The sequence below is a fragment of the Pararge aegeria genome, chromosome 7 (assembly GCF_905163445.1).
Source record: "Pararge aegeria chromosome 7, ilParAegt1.1, whole genome shotgun sequence".
Taxonomy (NCBI): Eukaryota; Metazoa; Arthropoda; class Insecta; order Lepidoptera; family Nymphalidae; genus Pararge; species Pararge aegeria.
In genome coordinates this window covers 2,177,207-2,189,040 of record NC_053186.1, presented here as the reverse complement: position 1 = coordinate 2,189,040, position 11,834 = coordinate 2,177,207, and the positions used below count along the sequence as shown (strand labels likewise).

General features: G+C 36.2%; 5 protein-coding genes across 5 annotated transcripts; 3 read left to right on the top strand and 2 right to left on the bottom strand.

Annotated features, from left to right (window-relative positions):
* Positions 1-2,425: 2,425 nt before the first annotated feature.
* On the bottom strand, positions 2,426-3,112 carry LOC120625103 (late histone H2B.L4-like). The gene has a single exon (XM_039892035.1). It carries the CDS (start codon positions 3,051-3,053, stop codon positions 2,661-2,663), a length of 393 nt encoding a protein of 130 aa, XP_039747969.1. The 5' UTR covers positions 3,054-3,112; the 3' UTR covers positions 2,426-2,660.
* A 2,419-nt stretch (positions 3,113-5,531) lies between these two features.
* On the top strand, positions 5,532-5,984 carry LOC120625090 (histone H4). The gene has a single exon (XM_039892013.1). It carries the CDS (start codon positions 5,567-5,569, stop codon positions 5,876-5,878), a length of 312 nt encoding a protein of 103 aa, XP_039747947.1. The 5' UTR covers positions 5,532-5,566; the 3' UTR covers positions 5,879-5,984.
* A 1,905-nt stretch (positions 5,985-7,889) lies between these two features.
* On the top strand, positions 7,890-8,467 carry LOC120625249 (histone H3-like). Its single transcript, XM_039892254.1, has one exon. It carries the CDS (start codon positions 7,928-7,930, stop codon positions 8,336-8,338), a length of 411 nt encoding a protein of 136 aa, XP_039748188.1. The 5' UTR covers positions 7,890-7,927; the 3' UTR covers positions 8,339-8,467.
* Positions 8,468-9,418: 951 nt separating this feature from the next.
* Positions 9,419-10,199, bottom strand: LOC120625194 (histone H2A, sperm-like). The gene has a single exon (XM_039892178.1). It carries the CDS (start codon positions 10,149-10,151, stop codon positions 9,759-9,761), a length of 393 nt encoding a protein of 130 aa, XP_039748112.1. The 5' UTR covers positions 10,152-10,199; the 3' UTR covers positions 9,419-9,758.
* A 49-nt stretch (positions 10,200-10,248) lies between these two features.
* On the top strand, positions 10,249-10,984 carry LOC120625009 (histone H2A, sperm-like). The gene is made up of 3 exons (XM_039891919.1): positions 10,249-10,256; positions 10,373-10,543; positions 10,685-10,984. Exons 1-3 carry the CDS (start codon positions 10,249-10,251, stop codon positions 10,887-10,889), a joined length of 384 nt encoding a protein of 127 aa, XP_039747853.1. The 3' UTR covers positions 10,890-10,984.
* Positions 10,985-11,834: the final 850 nt, after the last annotated feature.

Sequence of the window (11,834 nt, the reverse complement as noted above, 5' to 3'; positions counted from 1 at the left end):
TCCATCTATCCATACATCCTTACACACAAACTTTCGCATTTATAATATAAGTAAGTAGGATGGTACGCATGCATTCGATCGCTGTCCCATATTGCAATTATAATGATAAATGCAATTGATATTGAATTTCTATAAATTGAATAATAGAACATACACTTGTTCATTTGCGTGCCTAACATAATTAAATAGGGAAATTGGTTGCTAGTGCTATTTTATCTGACTCGTGCTTAGCCGAATAACTCTCGCATTTAAACAGAGTTATTTGGCAAAGTTCGACTAATTAATAAACAAGTACTCGGTCTATCACTAGTAAGTTCCTACTATTTATATATTTTTTTTAAATTGTTAATGTTAACGGGGATTTCCCGCCATCGTACCAACCAATGACGCTGTACCGCTTGACTGGCGTTGATGAAAAATTTATTTTCAATAATTATTTATTATCGTAAGTGTTACTGTATGTACATGTCTTGAGGCTAATTAAGTATAGTATTAAGGAATATCTTAGAAAATTTAAGCGAAAAAATATAGTTAAGTTGTTTCATTTAATTAATTTGCACCACTGACTAGTGTTGCCCAAATTCAGTCTTGGTCTTGCAGTCTTGGTCTTGTTCTTGCGTTTTTGCAAGACCAAGACCAAGAACAAGACCGCGTATTTTTAGCAAGACCAAGACCAAGACTGACCGTGCAAGACTTTAGCAAGAACAAGACATAGCCTGCAAGACTCTTGCGTCTTGCAGCTAGGACTTAGCGCTATTTCACGGAGTAGTTAGGTGTAACAGTTCGGTGTATAGGTAGGTAGGTACGCTTAGGAATTCTATGAGACGCAAAAAACTATATCAAAGAATATGAAAAACTGGACCTATGCGCATTAAGACTAATACCATAAACATAGCGAATAAAAAAATATCTATTAAAATCAAACTGAGTGCATGCATAGTTATGTTTTAACCATCGGCACTTTGATAATGCGGCATCAAAGGTTTTGTACTTACTTCTCAAAGAAATTTGCCGCTTTTCGGAAGTACATGGTTATGATACACGCGCCGGCGGCTTCTTTTGAAATCTAAAACAATCGTTGCCGCCGCGCCGAAATCATAACATTTGACACTATTCATGCAAAATAATTTCGAATTTTAAGAGTACCTACAGGTGTTCCAAAGAATAAATAAGTTTCAGATTGGTGATTTTAGATTGGTGGAGGACGCATGAGACAGAGTATCCGATTTTATCGAAAATGGCCCGTGATTTTCTCTCAATACCTGCAACTTCAGTACCTGCTGAGAGGTTATTTTCTAAAGCATCATTAGTAATTAGAAAACATAGAAATAGGTTAAGTGAAGAGTCAGCCAGATGGTTACTTTGTATTAATTCTTGGTCAAAAGAATTGATATAAAGTATCATAACCTAATGATAAAGCTGTTGATTTGTGTTGTATTTTATTTTTTATTCAAATAAATGATAAATCGTAAAACTCTTTTATTAAATTTCTTATAAGTTGAGGGTTCAATCTCTTTCTAGACAGATAAGTATTGTTCTTTAAAATACAGTCAAGTTATTGTAATTAATTTGTTTTTTTACATGTTTTAGCAAATGTAAGCTAATAAATCATAAATGTTTATTAAGAAACAGTTACTTCCATGGAAAACGACATATAGGTCAGTTGATTTTTCGAATTTCTTATCAAATCTTCAGTTATTTATTAATCTGCTTGATCTTTACTATGGCTATGTTAATTCAAGCTCACAATGTTCCAATTCTAATACGTTTTTCTAAGATTTAAAGTAAACTTTAATAAATAGTAATAGACTAATAGGTAATTGCAAGACTTGCAAGACTCTTGCTGCAAGACCAAGACCAAGACCAAGACTGGGAGCGCAAGACCAAGACCAAGACCAAGACCAGATGTATTGGCGCAAGACCAAGACCAAGACTGGCTAAGTCTCGTCTTGTTCTTGCATTTGGGCAACACTAGTATTATGTTGGCTAGATAGGTTGTTTAAATAAATTTTAAATACTTACTAGAAGTGACAATGATAAAAACATGCTCCTCTTGTCCGAGTTGGCCGAACTTCATCACTGAGACCACATCTGCAATAACATAGAGATTTTTCTTTTTTTGTTTATTATAGTGTTTGAACAAAAAGACTAATTTTTCAATCTGCAAATAGCTAAGGAATAAAATTATAACAACAATACAGAGACCTACGATCACATCCCAAGCAGCCATTATTGCATGCAGTGCATTGTGTCCAAAAACAGTGAAAACGCCTTGGGCACATCTCACTATACACCCGCGGAATGATGCTAGCTCACAAACTTTTCCCATTTTCCTCATTTTATGGTAAACGTTTAGGACATTAGAGGTAAAATACTCACTTCACTCAATAAAATTGACGTTATAGATAAATTGAAACAGGAAAAGTTTTCGGCCCTCAAAAGGACACAGTTGCATAATAACAAATTAATTCTTCAAATACCTTAATCTATTTATTATTATCAATAATATAACGTCACTGGCTGTATAAATTCTTCATTAAATAATTCTATATTAACATAAATTATATTTGCTCATAGTTTCCTTTTTGCTCTCGGTTATTGTACACAAACTTCAAAAATTTCCAAGATGGCGGTTTGACGTTTCAAGCTGACCGTTTTTCTTAGCTTTCCTGACTCCTCACGTATTTAGCAATGGCGTTTACACCTTGCGCGTTCGCATGTTTAGCTAACTCCCCGGGTAGAAGCAGTTTAGTTGCGCTCTGAATCTCTGCACTGCCCATTGTGTTCTTTTTTCCATAGAAAGCCAACCTCCCAGCTTCAGTCGCGATCTTTTCCAGCATATCGTTCACGAAATTATTCATTATAAGCATAGAGTGCCGTGAAATGCCTAAATTATATTCCTTCCCAACGTTTACTGAACGCAGTAGCTTGAATAAATAGATGGAGAAACTCGTGTAGTTCTTCTTCTTCTGTTTCTTCGTTTTTGAAATCACTTTGTCAATTGGCTTCTCCATCGGTGGTTTCGTTGACTTTTTCATTACTTTCGGCGCCATGTTTCTTTGTTTCTTTCTATACTGAATTTGAAATGTCCTTGAAAATTTATAGCTTTATATGTGTTGGCCATACATATAAGCTTGCGTGTCTCGCAAAACGCGGTACATGTTGGAGCGTAAGCCGGCGATTGCTAATCAGAATTCAGTATTTTACAGAAAACTTTTTATGTGAAATGATTGCAATATACTAACCGACTTACAAAAAATAAGGAGGTTTTCAATTTGGTTGTATTTTTTTTTCCCTCAGAATGTTGTCATTCATTATCCAACTAGCGGTCTCTCGCGACTTCGTCCGCGTATAAGTTAACCTCAAAAGATAGACATATGCTGTCGGGGACTTTTTTTTGAACATCTAAAGGGGCACAATTTTGTCATACATGATTTATCGAAACCCTAACCATTTACGTAGCGGAAGATGTCAAGAGGAAAAAAAACACGATTTTGAAACATTCTTCGTTGGTGCTATTATTATTGGGGTATCCAAGACTGAAATAATTATTAAATCGGACTTGTAGTTCCTGAGATCATCGCGTTTAAGTAAATAAACAAACCAACAAACTTCAGCCTTATATATTAGGATAAGATTTGTTTTTTTTTTTTATTTAATCAGTATACTTCCCATGCGGCCACATTATCATCAGGTAAATATCTTTTGAATGGCTCCTGGAGAAATCGGGAAGGGAACTCATCACATATTATATGGACACCTATAGCGATGTGAGTATTTTTTAAATAACTTGCTAGCATTTGCTTTCGAAAAGCACCATTTGGTCATGTGATACTGATGATGAAGATCACGGATGGCCACCGGAACTACACAATTCAAAAAATTCAAAATTCAAAATTCATTTATTTCAACTAGGCCTAATTAATAAGCACTTTTGAAACATAAAGTCGTTGAACGTCAATAATATGTTTGCCGGGGTAGCGATTCGATTATAGTATAAGTACAGTTCGTAAGATATTTATGCTTGTCGCAATAAAGCCCCAAACCATTAACACACCAGGTTCGGGAAAAGTAATATCATGTAAAAGTTTACCTATCCCTTCCCTATCCCTATCCCTACTAAAATTATAAATGTCAATGTAAGTTTGTTTGTTACGCTTTCACGCAAAAACCAATCCTTATGAAATTTTGTACACATGTTCTTGGAAGTGTTAGAAGTAATATAGGATACTTTATCCCGACATTAAGTTCGGTTGTATTGGGAGAGGGGATGAAAGTGTTTGACGATTTTACACCATAACTCCGACAAATTATAACCGATTTAAGTAATTATTTTTGTATTATAGATGTTATAATGTGTTTAATTTTGCCCAAACTGTTGTTGCAGATAGAGAACAGAACTCCTCAGCGGACAGCAGCAAACCCCTCATTTAAGGTTTAGCGATACTGAATACTTTATTTTTTTTTAGAACTACAACTAAATTGAATGTCACATCAAAAAACAAAATCAAACGCAGACGAAGTCGCGGGCAACAGCTAGTAAAACTATAAACTAAACATATATAAGTATAAACAATGCCTTTACTATCCTCGGCCTTTTACTGCACGGCTAGCAATGGCAAGAGACAATTTTATCCTCCTCCCACATCTTTATCAAACAAGTGAAAATAATAATAAATAAATATACTACGACAATACACACATCGCCATCTAGCCCAATTTAAGCGTAGCTTGTGTTATGGGTACTGATGATTACCTACGACGATTTAACCAGTAATCCAGAAGTAGTGAACCGTTATTATGAAAGAAATATTGCTATTTCGCGACCCACAATGAGATGCAATAGATTTACGTTAATTTTCAGTGAAATATAAACGGTATGTGCTTCTGAATAACATACCTATCCTTATGAAAATAAGAAGATAAACGCTACTAAGGTAGATAGTTTAGAAAGATATCTACAATTAACTGTAAAGATAATCAAAACATTGCGTAAAAAATTTCTATTTTTTAAGAAGCATATATTTTCACGATAAAATTGTTCCTAATATTTTTTTATTGGTTCATTAAACTGGTAACAATCAATGACGTTATCATGAGAATAACATAAATAAAAGAGGAAGACAGGAGATTGAAACCTTTTAGAAATTACCAAAGCATGCTAAATTTAAATAATCTAAAAGCTAATCAAATAACAAAGCAAAATTTAAAACCTAATACCTGCAATACTGTGAAGATATAAAATTAAAACGGAAAATAAATTAATTTAAGTTATGTAAGTAAATGTTTGTCATGTTTTTTGAATGAGCTCAAAGAACTACTAAAAATGTCAGTTGTTTCTGTAAGCATTTATTTCATTGGGACAAAATAAAAAAGCATAAAGAAAGTATATTGCATTTAAGCAATAATTTAGTGTGATATTAAGCAAGTGTTTCATTTTAAAAGTAGGTATTTCGACATTATTAGAAACAAAACATTTAAAAGACTACCCACATTTAACAAACTCTCGGTCTTTAAATACGGGGCGCAGATTCGCACGTTCGCCAGTCTACAAACGACAACAATCATGACAGGTCGCGGAAAAGGCGGGAAAGGTTTAGGCAAAGGAGGCGCGAAACGTCACAGGAAAGTCCTCAGAGATAATATCCAGGGCATAACCAAACCTGCCATCCGAAGACTGGCCAGGCGAGGTGGTGTGAAAAGAATATCTGGATTAATATACGAAGAAACTAGAGGCGTTTTGAAGATATTCTTGGAGAATGTGATTCGCGACGCAGTCACTTACACAGAGCATGCGAAAAGAAAAACTGTGACAGCAATGGATGTTGTGTATGCTTTGAAACGCCAAGGTCGCACGCTCTATGGATTTGGCGGTTGAGAGTGCAAAATGGAAAGTTTAAATTAAATTATGAAGTAGTAGTAATGGATCCTTTAGTTATTTATTTATTGTGAAAAAACAAGACAAGGCCCTTTTCAGGGCCGCACATGTTTCCCTTTTCAAAGACGTCTATTTTTTTTCTAATTTGTTTTATTCCACTACAAGTTAGTCCTTGACTGCATTCACACCTGGTAAGTGATGATGCAGTCTTAGATGGTAGCGGGCCAACCTGTTAGGTATGGTAGTCATATAAATAGGTTTCTACGCGACATAACACCGGAACATTAAATCGCTTAGCGGCACGTCTTACGGTAGGGTGGTAACTAGCCACGGCCATAGCCTCCCATCAGACAGGACTATAGAAAATTCAGAAATTATGAATTGCCCCCTGATCGGACCCGGGACCTCCTACTTAAATTCACAGCGCTCACCGCTGCGGACTAGGGGAACATAACGTAGAACGGGTAGCAGCGTACTCTGTGCTATTACTAGCATCTTCTGCGATCACTAATCCGCCTGTATAGCGTGGTGATACCAAACCCTACCGTTGGGAGCGGCCTTTAATCCAGCAGTTATAGGCTGTTGATATAATTATAGATCGATATGTGGGAAGAGAACAACCGGGACGAGAATAACCGGGTTCAGTAGCTTTTGTGGCGAAAATTGTACACCCCCGTGCTGTCCTCTTAACTTCTTACTGGTAGATAAAACGGCTCGACTTATTATAACAATAATAATAATTCTTTATTTTCAGGCAATAGTCTCATAGATTTGTTTTTTTAAGTATAATTATAATGATAAAGCTAATGCAAAAATAAAAAATTAAATTTTAATTATATTTATTATGTAAATTTTTATTATATTTATTATGTAAACCTCCCTTTGCGTGGGCTAGATGGAAGACAAGGTATTCGGCAAATAACATTTTTATGTCAAAATTGGCACGTTTAGAAAATTTATTTTGACAAAATAAGTACTATAGCTTTAAGGTTTTTGTTTTTCATTTTTGTTTTACTTACATTATTATTATTTTTTCTTTTTTTTGTATAATAATTGCTTGCTAGGTACTTACTCCTAAGCAATTGTGGTTAATGTTATCGTGTTATATGTATAACCAAGGTGTGGAAACTTCATTGGTCTATGTGATACAAAAATACGGCATTACTTTTATGTATAATTATACTGTTTGTTTCCCTTGAAAAGCTAATAAATAAATAAATAACGAAATTCTTATGATTTTTTTTTACAAAAACGTAGTTCTTTTTTTTTTTTTACAGCCAGTTGGCGCAGTGGGTAGCGAACCTGCTTTCTGCGTCCAAGGCCGTGGGTTCGATTGCATATGTTTGTGTGATAAACATGAATATTTTTCAGCGTTTGGGTGTTTATATTATATGTATTTATGTGTATTATATTCATAAAAATATTCATCAGCTACCTTAGTATCCATAACACAAGCAACGCTTACTTTGGGGCTACATGGCGAGGTCTGTATTGTCGTATATACTACGACAATACAGACCTCGCCATGTAGCGATAAAATAAGCGTTGCTTGTGTTATGGATACTAAGGTAGCTGATGAATATTTTTGTGTATTAAATTTTTTTTTTTAAACGTTAATATGTACATATTTCGTAGTCATGTAATCCTGGTTGCTTTTTAGCTTTATTAGGCACACCTAAATTCAAAGTATGTGCCTGCTGTAGTACAAACAAAATATATTTTTTAACTGAAACATTAGGTTATTTTAGAAGATAGTTCATAAAATATTTAGATTTATTTAGATTCAATTTCGGCAGAAGTATTTTGTAGGTAGTTGGGTTGTGTGTAGGTATTTTCAATTAATTCAATGGAAAAATCTTATTTACAAAAAGCGCGGGTAGTCTACAAACAATTAAATAGCAAAGGACGCCAACATATTTTTGTCCCTCTCTTTCTGATCGCTATCTCAACTAAGGCATCAATAAAATAATTTAGGAAGGGGTAAGCAAAGACTATAAATACGTTACAAACACTCATTCGGCACTTATAATAATCAACACTCAATACAAAATGGCGCGGACGAAGCAAACTGCGCGGAAATCGACAGGTGGAAAAGCACCAAGGAAACAACTTGCGACAAAAGCTGCCAGAAAAAGTGCACCAGCCACTGGAGGTGTGAAGAAACCCCACAGATACCGCCCCGGGACCGTTGCCCTCAGAGAAATAAGAAGATACCAGAAGAGTACAGAGTTACTGATCCGAAAGCTACCGTTCCAGAGATTGGTCAGGGAAATCGCGCAGGATTTCAAAACGGATCTCAGGTTCCAAAGTTCAGCTGTAATGGCTTTGCAGGAAGCTAGCGAGGCTTATTTAGTCGGACTGTTCGAGGACACCAACCTTTGCGCGATACATGCTAAAAGAGTCACCATAATGCCCAAAGACATACAGCTGGCGAGACGAGTGCGCGGCGAAAGGGCGTGATTTTCAAAAGAAGATACAAAATGGCGGCGGTGAATTTGATATAAATAATAGAGGTTTTATAAAAATAATCATATATGTGTTATGTTTCTCGTTTTTGGTGTAGGACAAAGCCCTTTTGAGGGCTGCATATTTTTCATTGAACAATGTTAATGTAAACCTTATTAATATTACCCCTAATCGGTTTCTAAACGGCATCGTACCGGAACACTTAATGCTTGACGGCGCCGACTGGACCAGTTCGGAGAAAATTTAGAATTTATATATTTCGAAAATGTCCCAACCCCGGACCTCCCACGTAAAAGACTACAGCGCTTACCACTGTGCCAAACAAGTCGTCAAACTTTCGCTGACAGTGTAAGTCGTCGTTTACACGTTGTACAAGCTATACCTAATTGTAAGAAATTTTATACTGCTCCGTCCGCGAAATTTACGTAAAAAGGGGTAATACAAAGTTTTAGCTTTACTATATATAGATACTATGCGGGGTTCCTGAGTGCAAGTAAGGTAGGGAAATTTGTGTCGATTAGGATTATCACAGTCACTTGGACGAAAAATAGTGCTTGTTAAGTGTTAACAATTACCTAATCTTAACAACTGACAATATACAATGAAAATAATCATGATATTGACAGATATCAATGAAATATAAATAAGTTCAATTACTTTGTTATTTATATATCTTTCTATTTCGACGGCCGATTGGCGCAGTGGGCAGCGACCCTGCTTTCTGAGCCAAGGCTGTGGGTTCGACTAGACAATGTTTGTGTGATGAGTTTTTCAGTGTCTGGGTGTTTATCTGAATCTGATTCTTGAAATCATATTGACATAGAACTGCGCGAGTCAATCTGTATTTGTGTTTTTTTTATTTCTATAGTAACGCTTTTTTCGGACCAAGCAGATGGTAACAGAGCAACACTTTGAATGCTACTTTGTCCATCAACCTCACGCTGTAATTACACTGGCAACCATAACCCGGTACACATCAATACTGCTTACGGCAGAATAACGCATAGAACGATTGCTCTTCCCCGGATTATAAAACATAAAATTAACGTTAGCAGTTCATTAAACAATAGATAAATTGCAGTCCTCAAAAGGACTTTGTTCTGAAGACCCACCACCAAGTAAGAAATGAGTTGAATAATTTAATAATAAATATAACAGCACTATTTTTGTATTTTTAATTTTTTTTTTCTTATAACTTTTTTTTTATACTTTTCGGTTTTTTTTTCTCAACGTACGACATGCTTCCATTAATTCAGGTTCTTTTGAGCGTAATTCGTTACTCTCCGTCAAAATAATCAATTGATAGTTGTCAATGTTTCGAGATTTTCGTTCATTTTTCTGTCTGCAAATGATATCGTTACATTTTTTTATTTTTTTTTTTATTTTTCGATTTTTTTTTCTTTTTTTCCTTCCTCTAAAACTGTTGCGACTTCTGACTTGACTCGGCTTGCTTTTTCATGGTTTTCTTCGGTAGCAACTGTGCGTTTATCGCTGGCAGTACACCCCCTTGGGATATAGTGACACCAGTGAGCATTCTGCTCAGTTCTTCATCGTTTTTAATCGCGAACAGCAAATGTCGGGGTACTAGCCTCGACTTTTGGTTCTGAAACGCGACTTCTGACGCAAGGTCCAAGATCTCCGACGCCAAGTACTCGACCACTGCAGCTAAGAAGACTGACGCTCCACTCCCAATTCTTGGCGCGAAGTTCCCCTTCTTCAACATTTTGTGGATCCTTCCTACTGGGAATGTTAGGCCTGCACGTGACGATCTGGTCTTGCTGCTAGTTTTCTTAGCTTTAGAGGACATATTTTTCTAAACTTATAACGAGAAATTTTATTAAAAGTATTTAAAGCTTTGCGCGGCACTTCGTGTCTTAATAATATTTATTTTGTCTGACAACTGTATGACTTTGTGCGAGTAGAAAAATAAGAGAGTTTAACAAACCAAATCTTTAAAAAAAGTAGGTAGGTACGAAAAAGGAGCTTGCATCTTTTGTAAACGTCATTTATTTACTAACTTGTATATAGTTATAAGATCCACAAAATGTTGAAGAAGGGGAATTTCGCGCCAAGAATTGGGAGTGGAGCGTCAGTCTTCTTAGCTGCAGTGGTCGAGTACTTGGCGTCGGAGATGTTGGACCTTGCGTCAGAAGTCGCGTTTCAGAACCAAAAGTCGAGGCTAGTACCCCGACATTTGCTGTTCGCCAGTGGCGTGCACTGAGTTTCTCACCAGGGTATCCATACAACAGGAAAATTGCGTAAAACAGCAAAAAATCCCCTCCTTTACGAGTTATAATATCAATTTTAGGGTATGCAGTGCTTTTGTGCATGTATGAAGAGCACGCCACTGCTGTTCGCGATTAAAAACGATGAGGAACTGAGCAGAATGCTCACTGGTGTCACTATATCCCAAGGGGGTGTTCTGCCAGCGATAAACGCACAGTTGCTGCTGAAGAAAACCATGAAAAAGCAAGCCGAGTCAAGTCAGAAGTCGTGGGCAGACAGGCGGGGAGTCAGGCTGGCAGTCAGGAATTCAGGCGGGTAGACAGGCGGGCAGCCAGACGGGTAGACAGGCGGACGGCCAGACGGGTAGATTAATTCCTTTTCAAATAAATAAAAGCCGTTTGTTCTCAATTTGTATTATTTAAAGTTTTCAATCAAATATTTGTATATTTAACAAATCGGCTATGAAACTGTTGAGAAATCGGCGTACAACACACTTCATATAAAATAAAAATACGCATTTAATTCAACCTCCCCCCCCTTCTTGGTGAACGGAAAAAAGGTACACAAAATTCTAAGTTCAGCACACTCTAATAATACTTGTGCGATGCCACGTGCCCCCAACCGTTACGAACATCTGCCTAGCAGCTGTGTGCAGGGGCGCGCAACCTTTGTCACCAGCTATAATACGGTTATTCAAGCAAAAATTTTTAATATAATCTTGTCCCGCGATTTCCACGAACATAAAAAAAAAGATTTTACAAACTTTTTTTTTAGCAAGTAATTTAGTTAAAAAGGTAATTTGGTGTTACCAGCACGGTCAAACTCAAAAAGTAATCTGAGTTTTACATCCGAGTTTTTAAATTTCCTACGCCGCACGCCGTCGAAAATCACTTGGACTCGATCAATCAAGTCGACTTTCTACAATAAGTTGCAAGAGATAGCAATGTTTTGAGGTGAGGTCTAAGCTGAATCTAACTAAGTATTGATGAATTATTAACGGTTTTATTTTTTCCAAAAATAATAATATCTACGCTATTAATATTATTTGCAGTTAGAAAATGAATGGTCTACTTATAATCCCAGCACAATGACAAACACAAGATCGGAACAGGAACACTTTTAAAAAGGCATTTTTGTAGGCTCTCTGTCTTTTTTTATTAGTGTTTGCATTAATGCACTAATTCCTTAAATAATTATCTCCACAAAAATGTAATTCGCATGCTAGTTTTGGCATCAAAGTTCCGTCATATCTGAGGTAGTAGAC